The 23,776-nt window shown below is 38.5% G+C and overlaps 1 protein-coding gene across 1 annotated transcript in view; it reads left to right on the plus strand.

The window, feature by feature from the left end:
• The window catches only part of CRYBG1 (crystallin beta-gamma domain containing 1), a 246,296-nt gene that overhangs the window by 190,739 nt on the left and 31,781 nt on the right, over positions 1–23,776 (plus strand). Inside the window, exons 4-9 of the mRNA XM_049898281.1 lie at positions 3,094–5,446; positions 8,195–8,242; positions 8,327–8,445; positions 10,822–10,987; positions 13,778–13,917; positions 22,878–23,004. Of these exons, the coding sequence (XP_049754238.1) occupies positions 3,094–5,446; positions 8,195–8,242; positions 8,327–8,445; positions 10,822–10,987; positions 13,778–13,917; positions 22,878–23,004 (2,953 nt within the window). The remainder of the gene's footprint in view (positions 1–3,093; positions 5,447–8,194; positions 8,243–8,326; positions 8,446–10,821; positions 10,988–13,777; positions 13,918–22,877; positions 23,005–23,776) is intronic.

The following is a 23,776-nucleotide window of genomic DNA, read 5'->3' on the forward strand; positions in this document are numbered from 1 at the left end:
TTCATTTATTTGCAGATGGATATCCAGTTATGCTGGCACCATTTGTTAAAGAGACTGTCTTTTCCCCATTTAATAGACTTTGAGACTTTGTCAGATATCAGCTACTCATATGTGGACGGGTTTATGTCTGGATTCTCAATTCTGTTCCACTGGCCTATGTATCTGTTGTTGTACCCATACTAGGCTGTTTTGACTACTATGGCAGTATAGTATGTTCCAAAATCAGGTAGTGTGAGGCCTCCCACTTTGTTATTCTTTTTCAGTAATGCTTTACTTCTCAGGGGCCTCTTTCCCTTCCATATGAAGTTGGTGATTTGTTTCTCCATCTCATTAAAAAATATCACTGGAATTTGGATCGTGATTTCATTGTATCTATAGATCACTTTGAGTAGAATAGACATTTTTACAATGTTGAGTCTTCCTATCCATGAGGAAGGTATGTTTTTCCAGTTATGTTGGTCTCCTTTAGTTTCTTGTAGTGGTGTCTTATAGTTTTCTTTGTATAGGTCTTTTACATCTCTGATTATATTTATTTCCAAGTATTTTATCTTCTTGGGGCTATTTTAAATGGTATTAATTTGGTGATTTCCTCTTCGACGTTTTCTTTGTTGGTGTAGAGGAATCCAACTGATTTTTATATGTTTATCTTGTATCCTGATACTCTGCTGAACTCTTTTATTAGTTCCAGTAGTTTTCTTGAGGATTCTTTAGGGTTTTCTGTGTATAAGATCATGTCATCTGCAAATAGAGATGCTTCTTACCAATTTGGATTCCCTTTCTTTATTCATCTAGCCTAATTGCACTGGCTAGGACCTCCAGCACAATGTCAAGCTTAATATTTTAATAGAATTTTTTTTTAACGAAAGTCTATATTCTCACTGCTGCAGCTGGGAAGGACTTGATGGCATCCCTCAGTTTATCCAGAAGGATAAGTGTTTTACTCAGAATCATACCCCCTGTTCCTGCAAGAGGCATGAAGCTCCTCAGGTCCAACCTTCTTGAGGGTCAGTGTACTTTCACGATCATGAGTACATGTGGAAAGGAGCATGGGATTTCACTGATTCTCTGCTTTTGTTTTGTCCCTATTGAGGCAACCTCTAAAGCCTGATGTCTTTATCTTGTGGCTCTTATGAGAATTCATTGACTTCTTGAATGATAAAGCTGGAAAGAACCAGAGGAGGTCATTCACGGAGTCTAATCTGGCCTTGTGAGGGTATTGGTAGTTCAGTGGTAGAATTCTCACCTTCCATGCAGGAGACTCGAGTTCAATTTCTGGCCAATGCATCTTATGTAGAAACATCACCCATTTGTCAGTGGTGGCTTACATGTTGCTATGATGCTGAACAGGTTTCAGCAGAGCTTTCAGACTAATAAGGACTAGGAAGAAAGTCTTGACAATCTACTTCCAAAAATCAGCCAGTGAAAACCCTATGGATCACAAAAGTCTAATCCCAAGCCAGTCATGGTGTTGGCATGGGAATGGACAATGTTTCAGGCATGGGGTTGCCATAAGTTATGGGCTGATTCAACAGCAGCTAACAACCACCACCACCACCACAAGTCTGACCTTATCTGAAGAAGCAGAATAGCTGGGAACAAGGCATCTGTAACAAGAACACCTAGTGTCAAATAATGGGCCGACCACTTACTAGCTGTGCTATTTACCTTCCCTAGCCATTGGTATCCTCATCTTAAAAGAGAGATGTACAAAGTTGTACATTAGGCAAACTGTATAAAGCATTTCCCAATCAGTGAATGGCAGTCAGAGAATGTTTGTGGTTATCATCTCTCCTTACAACCATCCTATTTTCTAAACCACGAGACCAGTGGTTTAGTTTTTTTTTTTATCTTGGAAGTCTTTCTTCTAGGAAAGCTTATACAGAAGTGATGTGTGAAACAGATACGTGGGAGTGATTCTACATGGAAGAGGGGTACCCTCAGTCCCTACCACCCTTAACCCTAGCCCTTGAACAGAATCTCAAGAGTTCCTGCAAGCATAATTTGGAAAAAAATAAATCTCTGTTCTAAGCCATCTGGTTTTTACAGACAGAGAAAAAGAGAGGTAAAGTAACTTGACCAAGTTCACACAGACAATTAGTGTGAGAGCCAGCACTAGAGCCAGCTAATGCCAAACAGAGAACAGTGTGTTTCTCAGATTGAAAACACTGTATACTTTTAAAGACGTATTATTTCTACTTGGAGATAGTTATACCCTGGAAATATAGTAGAAAAAGGGGATGCTTTTTTTCATGACAAAACCAAAAGTAAGTAATTGACCAGTTACAAAACATCATACAATGGACTTTTCTGCATTAAGATAGACATTAAGAAAACTTTTCAAACAAGTATCTTTAGTAACCTGAAAAATGTTAAACATAATCTGAGTAATTTTTTAAAATAAAGACATTAAGCTCTATGAATAGAATAATCTCAATTCTATTAAAAATATATAATTCCATACAAAAAGACTTGAATTGGACTAAAATGTTCAGGGATATTCTTGCACATGGGCTCGGATTATGAGTTTTTCTTTTTTATATCTTCTGAATTTCTATAGTGGATACATTAAAATAATAAGAAAAAACTTACGGGGGAGAGAAAATTTAAAAACCCAAAGAGGTCAATAATAGAAAAATATTTTTCATAATCTAGCCTTTTGAGATCATATTTTAAAAGTTATGGTAAAAATTTTCATAATTGGTGTTTGGGAGAATCATATTATTTAAATTATGTTTTTGAAGTTTAGAAGTACATCAAGTATTTTAACTCGTTCTAATGTTCTTCAGGCACTGTAACGTCTTCCAACTGTGTGCTAAGCACTGTGCATACACGTTAGATAGTCAATAAGTTTGTTGAGTGAATTGAAATCCCCATCACTGTTTCTTCGCTATATAATCTTTTCATTCCTCGTGGACAAGCAAAACATGCATTAGAAATAGTCACTAGTGTGTTTAGGATTTTTTTTAAAGTTTCCTAAAAAACAAATATCATGCAGAAAGATGTTGACTTTTCACATTTAGGAAATAAACTGGTTTGTGTGTTCCCTTTTTAAAGCTAGGCCAGTAACTGTATTTCATTGCTTTGTTTTTGCAGCCCTGCCAAGCCCAAGCATGTGGAACTAAATCTTAAAAACCCTAAAAATCTTGACAGTTTGGGAAATGAGCATAATCTGTTTAGCCAGCCAATTCACAAAGGAAACACTGCTACCAAAATCTCCTTATTTGAAAACAAACGGGCAAACAGTAGCCCAAGACACGCTGACGCTCGAGGCGCCAGGAATATTCCTCCCTCCAATAAAACATTTGTTGGGCGGGCAAGGCTGAATTTAGCCAAAAAAGCCAAGGAAATGGAGCAACCTGAAAAGAAAGTAATGCCAAACAGTCACCAGAATGGTGTGCTGGTGAAGGAAACCCCCGTAGAAACCAAAGTGACTGTCGCTAAAGAGGAAATTGTGACTGGAAGTCCCAGTATGAGAGCAACGGAAGGAGATCCTACGCAGGATCAAACTCTAGTCTCTCAGCTTAACCAAAGAGAAAAAGCAAATGTGCAGACCGATGCTGCGTGCCCTTCAGGACAGGTGGCCGTTGCTCTGATTCCTGGCAAGGACCACAAGCTCTTGGGAGAGGACAACTCGAAGGCTGTTGACAGCAAAGAACTTGTACTTGAAAATATGACTGATACAGCTCAAGACATTGCCATCATTCTTGATACCAAAGATTTACCTCCAACAGCCATACCAAAGCCACAGGATATGTTTTCTGACTCACAGCTCCCTGCTGAGTCATCTAATGGGACTTCTGTTTCACCATCTGCACCTACTCCTGTGGATGTTCCCGAAGACACTTGTGCTCAAGTTCCTATAGGCAATTTCCCATGTACTGATATAAAAGTGTCAGAAGATCCCAATGGATGTGTTTTGCCTGTGTCTCATCAGAGTAATGAGAACATGCCCCTCTCCAAACTTGTGGAAGGAGGAGGAGAAGAAGTAAATCCTCCTTTGTCCACAGAAGCTGTGGAAAATGAGTGTCCATCCAAGGTCTTTATCCAGGTCAGATCCTTCATGCTCCCTGTGGAGAACACACAGGATATAAGCTCCCAGATCATCTCAGATCACTCTGAAGTTAAAGAAGTGCAGTTGCCAAGTTTTCACAATAATGAACTTGAAGTAGTTTCTGTTGCAAGTTGTGCTCCCCAGAAAGAGGAAGTGCTGGACAATAAGAGCACATCACCCAAACACACTCATTGCAAAGGGGAACATGTGGCAAAATCTGGCCCACAAGCCATGCCGCTAGAGTCAGAGAAAACTCTGCCCACCCAGGCCCCAAGTCAGGACAGCAAAACAGCCCTCACAGCTGAATCCAGCCCCACCAACTCTCCTTGCAGCAGAAGTAATTTAGAAACTCTGCAAAGGCCAGATCAAAATGTAGTGAATGGCCAGGATAGCCCTGCCAGTCTTTTGAACGTTTCTGCTTGTAGTGATGATAGTGTGTTTGATTCTTCTTCTGATATGGAAAAATTCACTGAAATTATAAAAAAGATGGACAGTTCAATTTGTGTGCCCCAAAAGAAAAAGAAGGCCAGGGTGCCAAACTCTCCTGCCCCTCACTTTGCCATGCCACCTATTCATGAAGACAGCTTAGAAAAGGTGTTTGATCCCAACGTGTTCACCGTTGGTTTGGGGAAGAAAAAGGAAAGTCAGCCAGAGATGTCACCAGCTTTACATCTGATACAGAACCTCGAAGCAAAATCCAAACTGAGGCCTAAACGTGCATCCACCGAACACAGTGTCCTCTTTAAGTCCTTGAACACTAACACTAACGGGAAAAATGAACCTGTGGTGGCTCCAGAGATAAATGACAAAGAAAACAGGGACACCACTAACGGTGGGGTCAAGAGATCTAGGCTAGAAAAGAGTGCACTCTTCTCAAGCATGTTATCTTCTACTTTACCACAAGACAAAATCTTTTCTCCCTCTGTGACATCAGTCAATACCATGACCACGTCTTTCGGCACTTCTCAGAGCAGTTCTCTTTCTCGCTCTTCAGTGTTACAGCCTGTGACTGAGGGCGCCCCACCCAGTGGTTCAGACAAAAAACAGCCAGATCTTCTACACAACAGCTCCATGAAGGTCTTCAATTTCGACTCATCAACTACATCTCATTCAGGTTTAAAAAGTCCAAGCTACATGGAAAAATATCTCCAAAAGGAGGAACCCAAAAAAGACCTGGATTCAGGAAGCAACCTACACTTGCCAGAAACTAAACTTTCTGAATTTTCAAATCTTAAGAACAATGATGATACGGAAAAGGCTAATCATATTGAAAATGTCCTTAAACCAAACCTGCCAAATGTTGGAAGCAGTAACACAGACGTCGTGGGTCTTTTCAAATTCAGCCGGTATGACCCAAACATTTCTTTTTCTGCAATGTCGTTAGCAGATACAACAGTAAGTAGCAATGTATTGTGATTTGTTTGGGGTGTTTATAAGACGGGAGGAAAGGAGCATGATGGGCAGTTCATGCCATTCTTTTAGAAATGCTTATGTTCATGTATGCTAGTTTTCTGTTCATCACATAGTAGAAAACCTACTATGTATAAGGGACCGATAAGGCTTAAGAACAAAGATATTAAGCTTCTGCTCTCAAGGCATTTGTAGCTTAGCTGGGGCAATAAGCTATGACTGTTTTAAGGCACTTGCAGATTTATGCATTATATTGCAAAAGAGCTTTGAGAGTTCAGAAACAGACAAGGTGCTTTTTCTTACCTAGTTTTGTGTAGAAATGCTCAATACTATACTGGTAGTTGACCTAGAATTTTAAAGATTTATGAAGCAGCTTCCTTTCTTTGGGAAAGCCCCAGCCGAGGAACCCCTTCCTATGCTCTGTGAGATTCATTCTTTCTTCTCATAAATAGCAGCATTTCTCCCATGCAGCTGAGATAGTGTTTTCTCTTTATTTGTAATTCATTTTCATCAGGGAACATTGTGAAATTTTTCCGTCTACTTTTATCTGATTGCCAGTGGGTTTTTTTTTTTTAACTCAGTTTTTGACGTGAGTGTGTGCCCTTTTGTGAGCAAATTGGATACTCAAGTTAAGGGAAGACAATGAAAGAGAAAGGCTGAATATAAAGTGTTGAGGTCAGCTCTTCTGGCCCAGAACCATGGGTTACCAGTGCTGTGGAGTTGGTTCTGAGTCGTGGTGACCTCATGGGTGTCAGAGTTGAACTGTGCTCCAGAGAGTTTTCAATGGCTGCAGGCTTTTCTTCTGAGGCGCCTCTAAGTGGACTCAAGCTGCCAACCTTTTCGTTAGCAGCTAAACATGATAACTGTTTGCACCTCCCAGAGAGGTGCAAACACGGATGGACCTCTGTATTCCTGCGTGGCCAGGTTATTTGGCAAGTGTATACAGTTTATCCAGGCAGAAAAGACTGTGCACCCTCCCTTATGTGTGCAAGGCACTGCAGCATGTTTTAATTTGTGGTATTGGCTTTTGCTACAAACCTGTAAAAGAGATTAGTTTCAGAAGCTCTTTCAAAATTTATACTTGGGTTTCCAGCAAAGGCTCAGATCCTCTTTTCATGTGATTTTGTAAACCAGTAGGTCTTAAATTTTTGGTCTCAGGACTGGTTTATGCTTTTAAAAATTATTGAGGACCCCGAAGAGCTTTTGTTTGTGTGGGCTATGCCTATCGATATTTACTATATTAGAAATTAACACAGAAAAATTTTAAAACACCAGAGTTGATCAGCACACATTCTGTTAGCTGTCAGAATTGTGATGTCATCAGAAGTCATGAAGCCCCTGGAAAACTCCACTGTGCATTTGTGAGAGAAAAACCCCAAAAGGCAAATCACTGCTATGACTATGAAAATAGTTTTGACCTCATGGACCCTCAAAAGGGTCTTGGGACCTCTCTAGGGCTCCTGGAGCACACTCTAGGAACCACTACTGTAAACAGACAAAACTGGATCAGCCCACTGCACTCAGAAGGCATGAGGTTCTTAAGTGTTTCTCATGAAATTTCTACTGGTTTGTTTTATCATAGCTATGCTCTCTTTTGTAATCATTCTTAGGCGGCTTATCTTACTTGACAAAACCCCTTAACTGAGTCTGATGACAGAATATACCTAGTTTTCCTTTGGAGTCCCTTGAAAACCAAACCAAGTGGAGTAAAAAGAATCAAAATGTTTTATAATTTCGTGAGGCCTAAATTGTTTTTCTTTAGGTCCTGGACTTTGTTGACTATATAACTATTCTGTCCTTTGTCTCATATCTGAATTTTATTTTACATTTCAGGCTTTCTCTTCAGCTTATCTACTTATATATAAGTATATTCAATGTGTATATATAAGTAAATTAGTATATGCTATTTTGATTCTTAATAATGCTCTAGGGGAGCCTTCCTATGGTCTTTCGGGCACATTCCACTCCGGTATGATGCAAGCAGTAAAGAGTGATCAGATCAAAGGCACTCCTTAAGATGAGGCATCCTGGTCAGCATTGAAAGTAGTCCGTGTTTTACAATATTTTTACATGTATAATTAGGATTTTATTATAGTATGCATTTCTGGTTTTACTGGTCTTGTCAGATGTCCTTGAAAATGGTTAGTTTGGGAGCCATATAAAAATGTATTTTATTCATCAAAAAGGGGGGAATAAGTATTTTTTATACAACCTACATTGTGAAATATGCCACTTGTTTTAGATTAGTAGTTATGTGATGGTAGATGTTACTATGAAAAAAACATAGATTCAGATAAGGTGTGTATATGAACAAATAAAATTGATTTAACCCATTCTAGGTAAGTGATTAATACATTATACTTTCTCTTTATTTGAGACTATATTGAGATTACTTAAATTATAAATCTCTTAGGTGGGTTCTTACTCTGTGAACTAAGATAAACATGGGTCTGACTCTGGGGCCTGGAATTTTCTAGCATAGATGGAAATACCCTAGACAGTTAAATGAGGAGAAGTTGAAATGGCAAGTTCAGTTAGGAAGAAAGATAGCTTTTCACTTAATGTTATAAACTCACAGGGAATTTTAATATAACTTTGGCATGGGCCAGAGTAGATGTGCTTCAAGCTAATTGTGAAGCAAATAACTTACTGAAAGGACCATGGTGGCAGGGAGGAGAAAAGAGGATTGCTTTGCAAAGGTATAATTGTTGTGTTTCATTCATCTGATTACAGACACTTAGAGGAAGTGTCCAAAATAAAATCAATCCCCGACCTGGAAAGGTAAGGTTATTTTCTGTTTCTAGTCTGTAGAAATTTCTGTTGTACTTCAAGTACAACAAGGTATGCTACCACTCTTTTTTGCAGGTAGTGATATATAGCGAGCCCGAGGTCTCTGAGGATTGCATTGAGATTTTCAGTGACATCCAGGATTGCAGCTCGTGGAGCCTCTCTCCGGTGATTCTTGTAAGAGTCGTTAGAGGATGGTAAGTAAGAATGGGGCCGAGTTCCTGACTTACAGGGTTTGTGTTTTACATTCTTAATTAACCTGTTTGGTTCTCAGGACTTTTTTAAAAGTATGCATTTAGCAAGGTAAAGGGCAGAAAACACTGCGAAAAAAAAAAAAAAAAACAGTTGCCACTGAGTTGACTTTGACTCGGGGCAGCCCTATGTGTATTAAAAGTAATTCGTATTTAAAAAGATTGTTTTTAATCACGCTTCCAGTTATAGAAGTGATATGTGTCTGTTGTAGAAAATGAGAAAAGTGAAAGTGCAAGCGTCTTTTTCTCATATATCTCCACATAACATTGTTTGGGCCTAATGATAGGTCAGGATCCATAACACTCTTTGAGTTTATGAGTTTCAAATGATGTTGATAAGAATTGCACTAGTCGTGCTGATAGTCCAAATGTGGCTTTCTTTTTTAATCTGTAAGGAAAAACATTGCTAACTTTTTAATGACAGTTCAGTGAAAGACTATTCTAGAATTTCAATTTTCTTTCTAACTTTTCCATGAAAGATAGTTTCGATTAAGAAAGAAACTGATGAAAACATGAATATTTTGCTGGTTTCTAAAATTGTTTTACCAGGTTAATTGCCTCTAGAAAATACACAGGAAGTTAAAAAATAAAAAAAAAAAAACTTAAAAAAAAATCACTCACCCAGGATAAACAGTTATCTTTGGTACTTATCTATAAACTTGTTTGAAATTTAAAAAGTAGAGCTGTATGTATTTGATTTAAAAAATCAGTAAACTTTTCTTTTGGTTTCCATTAATGAAATTTTTAGCATCCTCCTTCGTAGATTTTTAAATATTTTAGTACATTTTACTATGTATTAAGCATACTCTTTAGAAGAAATAGAATTAGTTTTTGTTCTTAGATTTGAAGACTTTGTAAATTGTGCTAAAAACAGAGTTCGTATAACTTTAACAGGATAGTGCTTCTTTCTTTTGCACATTATGTTGCTTTCTCTCTTTCCTTAAAAGCATACACACTTAAGCATTGTAGTACATTGACATGAGATTTTTCTTTAGCATTTGGATGTTATGGGAATGAATATTCTAAAAACGCTTTTCATTACCATGCATGTAGTCATTTGTATCAACATATCCACTGATATGGCTCAGTAGCTATGGTAAGAATATAACATCCCTCTAAGAGAAATGTTCTCTACCCATATAAGGAGAAAAAACCACTACACTAAAAACCCATTTACCTGACATACTACCATTCACAAATCTCCACTAACTGGCAATTCCATAGAACTCTCTCTCTTTCTCCCTCTTTATATACCTTCTCCTCACTGGATTGACTATCTTGTTATCTGACATTTTGTGATTACAACAATAATAGAAAATCTACCATCTGACTATTTCGTGCGTTAAGAACATAAGTCTGGCAGTAACGAACGCTGAGGTGGGAGGTGAGAGTAATGCTGGCTGTGATGGTTAAGGTTGCATGTCACTTTGGCTGCGCTGTGATTCTCAGTGGTTTGGTAGTTATGCAGTGATGTAATTTTGCAGTTATGTAATGATGTAGTCATCTTCCATTTTGTGATCTGGTATGGTCATCCTCCATTTTCTCATAATACCGATTTTGTGTAAGGACCACCTGGTCTTTGGAACCTAACCGTGTGGATAAGTGAGGAGAGGGTGTATATATATACCTTTATATAGAGTTCGTATTTTTTCTTCTTTTTTTTAATAGTTTTATTTATTTTGTTGTTGTTGATAATATATACAGCAAAACACACACCAATTCAACAGTTGCTACACATACCATTTAGTGACATTGATTACATTCTTCAAGTTGTGCAGCCATTCTCACCTCCCCATTTTCTGAGTTGTTCCTTCCCCCATTAACATAAATTTACCCCCCCTAAGGTTCCTAGGTTCCTATCTAATCTTTCAAGTTGCTGTTGTCAATTTGATTCCCTATATATATAGTTCTTAGAAAAAAATAATGCATAAGGCAAACATTTTTTACTAGTTAAACTAAACTATTGTTTGGTTGTAAGAAGACATCAGGGGATATTTTTGGTTTAGGGTTTGAAGATTATCTAAGGGCAATGGTTTCAGATATAGTTTGTATTGATGATCTAAAAGTTCTCTAAGATTCTGACATGGTTCTTGAATTGTCAGAGGCTTAATTTTCAGTAAAGTTTTAGTTTTAGAGAGAGATTATTCTATTTTAATTGTTAGAAAACTGGTCTCCAATATGCAATATATATAGTGGCTATTAGCTAGAATCGGAATCGACTGGACAGCAGTGGGTTTGTTGGTTTTATTAGCTAGAATATTTGAATAATCAAAACCTCGATCACCAGGGCTGGCTAATGGTTTTGCTGCATTTTATACTTAGCTGGATTTTGTATGAGAAACCAAGTTTCGAAGGGCACTCCGTCCCCTTAGAGGAAGGAGAGTTGGAACTCTCTGGTCTCTGGGGTATGGAAGATACTCTGGAAAGAAACGATGAAGAAGTGTCGGCTAAGCCTGTGGTGATTGGTTCGATCAGACATGTGGTCCAGGTAGGTTATGGTAAAGCCAGATTGCATTCATTCATTCAGCAAATATTTATTAAATGCCAGAGACTGTTCTTACTCCAAGGGAAATGTTCATTTAAAGTTTTTTAAAGTAAGTGTTAGGGGAAAATATTTGAAGCTTATGGATATTTTTTTCTATACTTCTCAGTTAAGTATTTGTGTGTTTTAAAGAGATTAGAAAAGAAACATCATTCTAATTGAGTAAAAATTTTTCACAATAAAACCCTTATGGTAAATTAATTATATACATTGCCCTATCTCTCACTCTTGGTCTTCCCATCTCCATTTCCCAAATACATTTTACTTTATTAACCTGGTTTTGATGAGTTCTACATGAACAGATTTTTCTTACTTTATTCTCTGGTTGCCACATGAATTTAGGTTAACTCGAACAGCTTAAAGGCATTTTACTTTGGAAAAAATAAATAACCTGAAAATAGTTAAGTTGAAGTTAACTCTGAGGTTTCTTGTAGGTTTTTAAGAATAGGTATTTGAGGCCATTTTATGGATTGGGTAAAACTTCTTGGGTAAAATTCATTGATATGGAAAATGCATCAGTCTTTTTTTATGGCTCTTGGGATTTTGATGATTCTTAAACCCCCCAAAAAAACCCTTTCCCGTCGAGTCAATTCCAACTCATAGTGACCCAATAGGACAGAGTAGAACTTCCCCATAGAGTTTCCAAGGAGCGCCTGGTGGATTTGAACTGCCGACCCTTTGGTTAGCAGCCGTAGCACTTAACCACTATGCCACCAGGGTTTCCTGATGATCCTTAACCTTCTAAAATTATAATTAATGGTGTTTTCCAAGTGGAAAAATTAAAATGTCAGTCGTCTATAATCAAGATGGGAGTTGGAATGCAATAGGGAGAAAAGGAAGATTCTAAAATGAGAATGACTAAGAATAAGTAAACCTGAATAACAGTTTTGGGCAGAGGAAAGACTTACCTGCTTCCTAGGTCAACATTTTTGTTTGACTTAGTGGTTTTTTTTTGGTAGATGATAATTGCTGTTCTAAATGACTTATCTTTTAAAAGTTTTAAGCACATAATGTGAGAAACCTTAAATAAGACATAGGAACCCATTTCTAAATGTCCTAGTTAGTGGAACAGTTTATTTGCAATTTTTATTTATTGCTCAAATAATATTGCCAATAAAGGAATGTTTAAAAAATATCCAAATCCCACTACCACAAAGTGTCTACTCTCTTCATTTTTTGAATTCTCTACCCTTTCTTGGAGCCCTGGTGGTGCAATGGTTAAGAGCTCTGCTGTTAACCAAAAAGTCAGAAGTTCAAATCCACCAGTTGCTCCTTGGAAACCCTATGAGGCAGTTCTACTCTGTCCTGTAGGGTCACTCTGTGTTGAAATTGACCTGATGGCAGCAGATTTTTTTTAACCCTTTCTTGGCCATATTATCATTTCCTTTTTTTCTGTAGTTGTAATCATACTACAGATACAATGTTGTTCTACTTTTTTTCACTTAACACTAGTTCTCAGTCCTTTTTCTCTCTCCACACCATTTTCTTGAAGATTGTATTCCCATTGGTAACATCTTTCAGTGATTTGCAAATGGGAGCAATATCAGAATGGGAGCAGGGGTTGCTTTGGGGTTTGATTTTGTTCCTTTTGGGGTTTGTGTTTTGGGATTTGGGTGTTAAAGAGGCGTCCTGTTTTGCCTGACAGCAGCAAACTTAATGTAAATTGCTTTTCATGTTACTACATTGTTTGAGGTTTAACTGAACATCATATTCCATTGAACTGATGTATCATCATTCATTTTACCTTTCTTTCTGTGGAATTTAAGATTATTCCTAATTTTTAAATAATCTTGTGCAAACATTTCTATGCCTTTAATAATTCATAATTTTCTGATTTATTTCCTTGAGATAAAGTTTTCTGAATGGTGTCAGGTTAAAGGGTAGGAATGCTTTTATGGTTCCTGATACATCATGAATTAATTATATTATTTTTACAGAGTGTATGCATGGTTTCTTGAAACATGAATGTAAGTCACAACATATATCCAAGAGGACTGTCTTTTTAGTTCATTAGAGTTATTCCTTCTGGTAACATTTGAAAGAGTCTCCCTTGACCTGAACTAAGTGTCTGCATTTCTTCTGTACCTCAGAACCTCAGTTCACTTAGTCCAGCAACATAGCAGAGGTTCAGTAGTGTATCAGTAGATACTTAGTTAATGCTTAGGCACTCAGCCAAGAGAAGCTTTTTCAGGAGTGCGGGGCATGGGTGAGTGACTAAAGTGCAGAGATTGGTAAATCACCATAAATGCCTGCCTTTACCTTTGCAACTTAGCCCAAACCAACATCAAAGAGGTTTAGTCATGGTCAAGGAGAGTTACCACAGGGGACTTAGAGTACAAAACAAAGTTGAGAAAGACTTCTAAGCACAACCATTCTGTACATTCTGGCCTTGAATTGTCCCATCAGAGCAAAGGAACCTAACCTCCTGAGACCAAAGAACGCCAAGCATTTTTTTTTTCAGCGAGGATGAGAGAAATAAATGTGCTCCCAAACTCTAATAAAATACATTTCTGATCTTTGGTGAATGTAACACAGAGATATATAACTAAAGCAGTGTGTCTGCCATCAAAGAAGGCACATTATTAAGTCATGGCCGAAAACAGGGAAGGGATCAAATGGCAGGTGCTCTGTGAAATGTATGTGTATATTTAAAGCTTATTTTAATTAGTCACAGTAAAAGCATAATAAATGCTTAATGTAATTATTATTACAAATGTATATATGTGTCTTTTTCAGGATTACAGAATTAGTCAAATTGACTTATTTACTGAACCGGAAGGGTTAGGACTTCAAAATTCCTACTTTGATGATACTGAAGAAATGCAGGGGTTTGGTGTAATACAGAAAACTTCTTCCATTAAAGTACATTGGGGCACGTAAGTACTTTATTTCAAGTACAATTTTAATGAAGCTTTTTTGTGAATGTGGCACTGGGAGGAGGACTTAAAATATAGTTTTTCTAGTTTGTTGTCTTGTTAAGTAATTATTAACTAGAAGATATTTTTTATAGGGCATGTACAATTCTGAATCTTTTGTACCTGTGTTACTATGATTCACCTCTCTTATAAGCAATAACAGTTTGTTGGAGGAAGTGTGGAAAAAAGTCCATTTGTATTGTAATGCTTTCCTTATCACAGATGAACCTGATTCATGCAGAGCTGAGTAAACAGATTATACCTTCACGGTAACGTACAGGAGGTCATTTAAAGCTGTGCCCCTGAGATTTCAGATGGGGCGGAGGCCAACACATGGTACTTCCGTTAACATTTTCTCACAATGCCGTCCCAAGTCCCTAGGATGTTGGTTTCACAAATCACAGGAAACTCCAAGAGTATTTTGAAAGAAATGGGAATGTCTGAGTTAGGGGAGAAATGAGGATAGAAAGCACAGACTGCAATACCTCACAGCTGTGGTCTCTAAAGGAGGTGCACTCCCCGGGATGTGTGGATGGTGTTCAGTGAGATGCAGGAAGAAAACATTAATGTTTCTTTATGTTTTATTTAAAATCTTCTCCTTTTAAAATTATATTTTGGGGAATGTTTTTAAGGCAGATAGCGTGTTAGTTCAGTGGTAATATATATAATTTATAAATATTCATCTCTTCAGAGTATGCTCAAAATTTTTTATGGGATATGCAATAAAAAAAGTTTTCGCTTTACCCTTTACAGTGATACAGGGTATCTCTGCGGTTTCTCCTAAAGTATCTCTTTTTCACCCTATTAGTTATAAAAAATCACAGTTTGCTAGTTTCTCATCTTGGAAAAAATTATTTGACAGAATATAGGAATTCAGTGAACTAGAGACCACAGAGTCTCATTTTTGATCCTCAGAAATCAGGAACTAAAAACTTCTTGGCAACTTAATAGGGAGTGTGACTGTTGAAACTGGGGCTTGAGGGTAGCAGCCATCTTTGAATGGTGGGAAGGTGCTCTCTGTTATTTCACAGGAGGTTCTGGGAAAGAGCAGTAGAGAGATGGATTTTGACTTGAGCTGAGGAAGCACTTTCTAATGGTTAGAGTGGCTAGAATGGAAATGGGTTCCCTTGTCAGGGCGTTTCCATCACAGGTATTGTTTGAGAAGAGACAGGCAACAATTTATCTAGGATTTTGTAAAGTGTGAGTTAGATAGTTCCTTTATTTGTTCATCTATTTATCTACCTTTTAAATTTTGAAATATAACACACTTTAGAAAAGCATTCATAAAGGTTAAATGAATATTTAAACAAATAATAAAGTGGGCAGCTATGCAGCCACTTCTGAAGTCAAGAGATAGAACACTGATGGTACCTGAAAAGCCCCCTTGTGCTCCTCCCAATGCCAGTCCCCCTCTTGGTTAACAACTTCCCTTCCAGAGATTAGTGAGGTGATAGCAAGGAAAACTAAAGTGATGCTTTATCAGTATATCAGATATTTATCAGATGCTTTATCAGAATCTAGGGTATGAAGAATAATGTTAAATATCTCCTTTTGATGTATAAAGTTATTTTCCAAGGACATTGTAAATGTTGCTGCTTTAAAATAGTGCACATTCTAAGTTATACCATTTGGTACGCCGTAACCCTTGACAGAAACCCTGGTGGCACAGTGGTTAAGAGTTTGACGCTAACCAGGTCGGCAGTTGGAACTCACCAGTTACACCGCAAGAGAAGGATGTGACAGTCTGCTTCCGTAAAGATTGACAGCTTTGGAAACCGGGGCAGTCCTACTCTGTTTTATAGGGTCACTATGAGTCGGCATCGACTCAACAGCAGTGGGTTTGGTTTTGGTTTAAGCCTAGACAGGCTGATGAAATTTCTAAAGGTGAGTAATTTAAAATTAGGAATTAGGAAAACTTGTTTCTCTGCATACCCTCTTTAAATATGGCAAGGAATTAGGACTTTGACAAATATAAACTCAAAACAATGTCTATATATAAATTTTGGTAAATCTATTCATTCACTTATCGGGCATCTGCTGTGTGCCAGGTGCTTTTCTAGATACCTATACAGCAGTAAAAAAAAAAAATTTTTTTTTTTTTTATACAGCAGTGAGCACATAAAACAATATCCCTGCTGTAAGAGAGCTGTTAGTCCAGTTGTTGTTGTTGTGAGCCATTGAGTTGATTCTGACTCATAGAGACCCTATAGGACAGGGTAGAACTGCCCTGTAGGGTTTCCTAGGCTGGAATCTTTATGGGAGTAGATCATTAGGTTTTTCCACAAAGCAGCTGGTGGGTTTGAACCACTGACCTTTTGGTTAGCAGCCGAGAGCTTTAGCCACTGTGCCACCAGGGTTCCTTCATTAGTCCAGTAGAAACAGACCATGCAAATGCATACATAATGTGTCAGATTATGTGTTAAAGTAATTAAGTGCTATAAAAAAAAAACAAAACCCAGTGCTATAAAAAAAAATAAATTACAGAGGTGGATGGTGAGCAGTGCTGTTTTAGATAGGGTGGTCCGGAAGATCTCTGGTGACATTTAAGCAGAGACCTGAAACAGGCGAGGGAGTCATCTATGCAGATATCTGGGGGAGGAGCGAGAGGGAACGTGTCCTATGCACGAAGAACACCGTTTGCAAAAGCCCTGCTTGGTAAGTTTGGGCAACAGCTAGGAGGCCAAGGTGGCTGGAGTAGAGAGCCAGGAGGAGGTAGGTGGGTAGGACCCCACCATCTCAGGCCTTTTAGGCCTCAGAGAGAATTTTAGATTTAATCTTAAGTGACATGGGAAATCATTGGAGGGTTTTGATCTAACTTGTGTTTTAGAAGGATTGCTCTAGCTGTTATGCAGAAAATAGACTACAAGGAAGCAAGGGCAGAAACAAAGAAACCAATTAGGAGGCTATTGCAGTAATCCAGGCAAGAGGTGATGGTGGCTTGAAGGTGGGAAAGGTGAGAAGTGGACAGGTTCTGGATAGGGGCAATAGTAGTGGGGGAGGTGAGAAGTGATTAGGTTCAGGATAAATTTTGAAGGTAGAACTGATACAGTCTGCTGACAGGTAGTATGTGTGGTATGGGGGGCTGAGAAATGTCTAGGGTTTGGGACCCCAGCATTTATTGCAATTGAGAAAACTTGGAGGAGCAGGTTGGGAGGGAGAGTGAAATTCAGGATTCTGGTTTTGGACAAGTCTGGGATTCCAACTCCACATTCAAGTGAAAGTCAGGAAGCTGACTGGATGTGTGAGGCTGGAATTCAAGGGAGCCGCTGGAGCTCAGGGGGAGAGGCTGGAGATTCAAATTTAGGAGTAATCAGCATAGAGAGGTGTTTAAACCACGTATGGATGAGATCACAGGGAATGAGTACAGTTAAGAGAAGCCATCTGAGCCCTGGGCACTTTTATATTTAGAGATTGGGAAGAAAAAGAAGACTTTAAGCAAAAGAAGGAAACCCTGGTGGTGTAGTGGTTAAGAGCTATGGCTGCCAACCAAAAGGTCAGCAGTTCAAATCCACCAGGCACTCCTTGGAAGCTCTATGGGGCAGCTCTAGTCTGTCCTATACGGTTTCTCTTTTTGCCTTTAATTTTTTTTACATCAAAGGAATCTATACATATCCTTTTCCCCCCCCCAAAGTATTAGTGTTATTTGAGAAACAGCACTTACCTTAGAAGAGAATCAAATAGGCATTTTAATCTCACAATGTCCGCAAGGTTTCATTACTCAGGCTTGGGCTATGCTGAAGCACATTGAGCTATACTTCAGTAATGTGTCTTACCTTTGCAGTAAGTTTAACTTTTGCCCCATGGGCGGTAGTTACAATCCTGACATAGTTTACAGGTTTACAATGGGTTTACATGGTGACAGACATCTTTTTTTCTGACTTTTTGTTTCTGTTGCCATTATGATAATGGAAAGCCACCTTCAGAGTCAGCTTCACCAATTCACAGTTTGGGCTCATTGGACTTGGTAGGTCAGCTTTACAGATCTCCAAGCAGAGCCTTGATGGCTTGGGAGAATTCAACTTGTAGTAAGTACCCGAGTTTACTTTGCTCGGGTCTTAGCTGTGGAGGGAACATTTATATATTACATTAGGAGATTTATTCCAGGGCCTCATCGCTCTAGATTAGGCTCTTCTACACATATACAAAATAAGGGTATTGCCACATTCTCATTTGGGGAAATACTTGCAGGCCTACTAAATTCCCCTTGCAGATTCTGTAAGAGTGTAATTTGTTTTTAAACATTTGTTTTAAAGCAGCTGGCTAATCCCTAAAGCAAGTTAGGGCTTTTTTTTTTTTTTTTCTAATAGAAACAAAGAACTTTAGAACTGCAAGGGAGTATGGGATTATCTGGCTGGATACCATCATTTAATCAAGGAAGACAGACTTTGGTCACTCTCAAGGTTAGGGCTAGTTGTTAGCGGAGAGTGTGCTAAAATGCTGGTGTTCTGACTAGCAAGTCAAGGTACTTTTTTTTTTTTTAATTTTTATTGAGCTTCAAGTGAACGTTTACGAATCAAGTCAGTCTGTCACATATAAGTTTATATACACCTTACTCCATACTCCCACTTGCTCTCCCCCTAATGAGTCAGCCCTTCCAGTCTCTCCTTCTGTGACAATTTTGCCAGCTTCCAACCCTCTCTACCCTCCCATCCCCCCTCCAGACGGGAGATGCCAACACAGTCTCAAGAGTCCACCTGATATCATTAGCTCACTCTTCATCAGCATCTCTTTCCTACCCACTGTCCAGTCCCTTCCATGTCAAGGTACTTTTTTTTTAATGGCTAAATATTCTTTGATCATTTTTATTATGAAGTATTATATATATACAGAAGAATATATGTATGTATGTGAGTTATGAAGTCTGAAAATAAAACAACCCCCTTGTGTCCACCACCCAGTTTACTCTGATTATTGTCAACACTGCTGTAGCCCCTGTGTAGCCTGCCCTGGTCTTGTCCTCCTGCCTCCTCCACACATAGGACCACTGTCCTGAATTTTGTGTTTTTCTCACTTCCTTATTTTACAGTTTCTCCCTATGTGTCCCTAAAAAAATTTTAATTTTGCTTGCCTTTGAACTTTACAAAATATTATTAAACTCTTCTATGACTTCCTTGTTTTATTATATATTGTTTCTAAGATTACCCATGTTAATGAGTATATTTGTACTTCATTCGGTTTTTACTGCTATGTAATATTTCAGTGTATGTATTTCACTGTGGAGTATACCATACTACCCAAACCACAAACCAAATACCATACTACAGCCCAGCTTTTTGTTATGAAAGTTTCGAATATATACAAAAGTACAAAGAATAGTTCAGTGCACCCATATAGAGTCAGTAACTGTTAACATCTTGCTGTATTTGCTTTATCGGTTTTTCAGGACCATTTTGAAAGTAAGTTGTAGATATCACAACCCTTCATTTTTGAATACTTCAGCATGCATCTCTTTATAATGACCTTCTCCTGTGTAACTACACAATCATGCCAAATAAATAAATAACAATAAGTCTATGGAAATATCTAACCTATAGCCTGTAATCAAATATTCACAATTGTCTCAGGAATGTCTTTTATAATTTTTTTTTCCTAATGAGGATACAATCAAAGTTCATATAATGTATTTTGTTGTTCTATCTCTTTGGCCTCTTTTAATCCCAAGAGTACCCTCATCTTTGTTCCCATGCCACTCACTCTTTAAAGAATTTAGGTGAGCTGTCTCATACAGTGTGCCACATTCTGAATTTGTCAGAGTATGTTCTCATGGTATAATTTAATTTGTTCGTCTACCCCGAGTTTTCTATCAACTGCACGTTAGGTCTAGAGGTATGATTAGATTCAGGTTGAACAGCTGGACAAGGATACTTTATACAGATAGTGCTATGTATTCAAGAGGCACCCACTAACCAGTTTGCCTGCAATTCCAAGTTTGATCGCTAGGTTAGTGTGGTGCCTCCATCTCTCCATTAGAAAAGTACATTTTCCCCTTTGAGGTTCATAGCCCGCTCTCCTTTGAATACACTCAAAGTCGGCACATTCACATTTCATCTTTTGAGTATCCAGTTGGTTTCTGTAAGTGGCCAGCATTCATGTACAGCTGTGTTTGGGGAATAGGTCTATGATCCAGCTGGAAATATTGTTTTTCGTTTAAAAGTAAGTGAACAAGATAAGACCAATTGTCTTTTGTGTGATCTGAAGGATATTTCCAGAAGAGTAACTGCACAAATGTTTTCAATAAATGTATAGATAGCCATTATTATTACTTCAACAGTATTTATTTTTATGTATACATTCGTTGTGCTTATTTAAAATGTAAGCCCATACTTTGTGTTGTCCTGTTTACTCATACGTTAGGCAAAACCTCATTACCTAAGTACACAGGGAAATAAAAGAGTACCTTTAGAAATGGAAAAAAACACTGCCTGAAGATAGCCTCCTCCGCTCCTGATAGCCTCATGAATAGTATACTGTGTTGCAACAGAATTTAGGAAAAATGAATCAAGCTGTGTATATGAGTTTTCAAATTCCAGAGTCCACCCAACATTCATCAATGTCTGCTTGAGTTGCCCAGCCATCCCTTAGTACTCACTGAGGAAGCCCTCTCAGGGCAGCAGTCTTTTCAAATGTGTCAGCTTGCGTGTTCAGCTTTTTAACAAATTCCCCTTTACTTAAAATCACCCTCTTTCTATAAATGTTATGTAACTAAACCACATGTATCAAAGAAAGTACAGTTTTTAGTATTAGATGAAGAGATCCTCTCAGAACTGAAATTATAGAAGCAAAGACTCAATGACAAGGGTCCTTTGGTAAGCACCATTTCAGAATCTTGGAATCATTGGTTCATGAGCCATTCATTCTGCTTATGAAATATTAAGTCTGTTCACTTGTAAAGGAGTCAGACTTCGAGGCCCTTGCCTTTGTTAGCCTGACAGTACAATTTATGACAGAACTGCCATTATTTAGTTAGGGCAAAAGATCCATGTGTAGTATGCTAGAGATTGCTTTGAGCTCCAAAAAAAATAGGTAATGGCCCTTAATTGTCATGCTTAAAATGTAAGGAAGTTTAAAGGCACCTCATCCTTATCCTGTTCCCTTGTGGTTTAGGGCTATAATGATGGCATTTAAAAGGTAAGCCTCTTTTTTTCCTTAAGTTAATTTTTTATTGAAGTATAACATTTCTACAGAAAGTTGCATGACAAATTCTAAATGACCATGCTGAGTGAATTTCCACAAAGTGAATGCATGGCGTGTAACCATCACCCAGAACAAGAAATAGAGCACAGCCAGCATCCCAGCAACCCCCTCATGTCTCTTCCTGGTCACCTCCCAACCCCCATCCCAGTAACCATCATCCTGACTTCTAACATTGTGAATTAGTACCCCACCTGCAGCCTCCCAGCATTCTTTTTCTTTATGTGTTGACAGATCTTCTGTAGGACTCTGGTCGTAAGTCTGGAAGAGTTATAGAAGAAGTTACTGATTTACCTAGGGAATCTTTAACAGAAACCATCAACAAAAATGTGCCCTTGGGCCAAAATTGGGAACAAGAGAAAAGCAAAGAGGGATTATCAGACCCATTTTGGTAGTAAAAAATTTCATTTACAGCCATCCTTTTCTTGGTACAGTGTTCTGAAGAACATGGTAGAGAACTACGACATTTTAGCTAGACTAACAAAGAATTGGAGAGTGTAAGTAGGTAATCACCAAGAACCCTGTACTTGTTTACAGATGGGATACATTAACACTTCTCATGTAAAAGTCACTCTCTAGCAACCTCACCTTCCCCAAGCCCTCCCAGGAACCAAGGAATTTATGAGGAGACTTTGCACAGTCTTTAGAGACTGTTCTAACAGGCATGGTTTTCTGGTTTCCCGGCTTCTAGTACATTGGAGGGGTGGGGCTGCTGGAGCCCTGACAACAGCAGAAGTGACAGCTGGCAAGCTGGTAGGAGGGTGGGGTATTGAAAAACCATAAAAATCAGATCCAAGAACTCAAAAAGCTTTGCAGCCTGGAAACAAACAACCTTCAGACCTGTAAAGCCCCGAGGGACACCACTATACATTAAGTAAGGCTCCCAACGATGATCTTGAGTCATTCTGAAAAGAGTAAACCGTGTTCAGTGAGCTCTCTGTAATGAGAAGAATTGCCATCAAAAACGATTAGGAGCCTGGCTCTGGAGTCTGCTTGCATCAACCCTGCCTTTGGTGCTTAGAGCTGTGTGGCCTTGGGCAATTTACTTAGCCTCATCTATAAAAGGGGGACAGTAATATTCTTTCCTGGTAGCATTGTTGTGAGGATTAAATGAAATTCGGGTGGCATTCCTTACATGTGCTAGGTAGATGTTAGCTATGATTATTAGTTTTTGACAACCTGACACACGATTAGGTGGAACACCCTATTCTTTGGTTACGAATGAGGCATTACCTTTTAAAGCAAAGCTTAAGATTTCCTAGCTAGGGCCTCTCTAAATACATACAGTGTAATAAGATTAAAAATAAAAAATATTAGCGTAATAAGATTACAGCCATTGAAAACACTATGGAGCACAAGTCTACTCTGAATCACGTGGGATCAACATGAGTTGGAATCAACTCAATGAAACTGGTTTAATAACTACCTTTATTACTTGGAAGAAATAGGAACTTTTCCACTTAGACTCAGTTAATAATATAAAATTATATAAGTGGACAAAGCCAGCCAAGGAGAAAAGTAGAATATCAAGAAGAGGAGCAAATAATGGCTTATTCCTGTTTGTGTCTAACACCACTCTAATACCAAGAGTGACTATGCATCACGTCCATCCACGTCCTCTCCTGTTCTTTTCCTCTCTAGTCAGTGGGGGCCTGTGTACCAGAGAGGAGCAAACACTGAAGTCAATAATGAATTGTCTCCATTTCTTTTTTTCCTTGGTGCTCATTTAGATGGCTGATATATGAAGACCCGGGATTTCAGGGTGTTCCTTTCATCCTTGAACCTGGTGAATACCCCGACTTATCTTTCTGGGATACAGAAGAAGCGTACATTGGATCCATGCGGCCTCTGAAAATGGTAAAAATAAAACAGAACAACATGTTCTTGGAGTCAGTGATTCTTTGCTAGCTTGATGTCAATAATTCTCAGGATGTGACTTTGGAATAATAAAGCTGACTTTTCGAAAACAAATATGTAGTAGATGGGACCTATCACTGGATAGAAATCTAGAAAGAACAAGTTGCTACACATCAAAAGGCAGATAAGACAATGTCCTTTGCCTCCAAGGTATTCTCAGCCTTATGGGGACACAGATGTGTGCACAAAGCTTCAGCCCGATGTAGGTTTAATAAGTGAAGAAAGCGAAGAAGTAAACATTTATGGGAAAACAGGACGAAAGAGAAGTAGGTCTCAGATTGCAGGTAATGTGACAGATAAGGGGAATAATTAGGAAAGCTTCATGATGAATCAAGCTGGGTATTAAATGTGAGCACGGGTATTTTAGGTAGAGATGTCAGGGGTGCACTGCGTTAGTAGGGTACACCAGTAAAAACCAGGTGCCGTAGAGTCACATCCAACTCATGTCAACTCCATGTGTGCCGGAGTAGCACTGTGCTTCACATGGGTTTCAGTGGCTGATTTTTCAGAAGTAGATCACCAGGCCTTCCTTCTGAGGCACCTGTGGGTGGACTTGAACCTCCAACCTTTTGAATAGCAGCTGAGTGCATTAACTGTTTGCACTTCTCAGGGATACAAAGTGGGGAAGGGCCAGAGTATGCAGACTGAACCTGGTTGTCATGACAGAAGGCTAGGCTGGGTGGCAGTTTTGGGGGCACTGGGGCTGGGGTGG

The sequence above is a fragment of the Elephas maximus genome, chromosome 1 (assembly GCF_024166365.1).
Source record: "Elephas maximus indicus isolate mEleMax1 chromosome 1, mEleMax1 primary haplotype, whole genome shotgun sequence".
Classification (NCBI taxonomy): Eukaryota; Metazoa; Chordata; class Mammalia; order Proboscidea; family Elephantidae; genus Elephas; species Elephas maximus.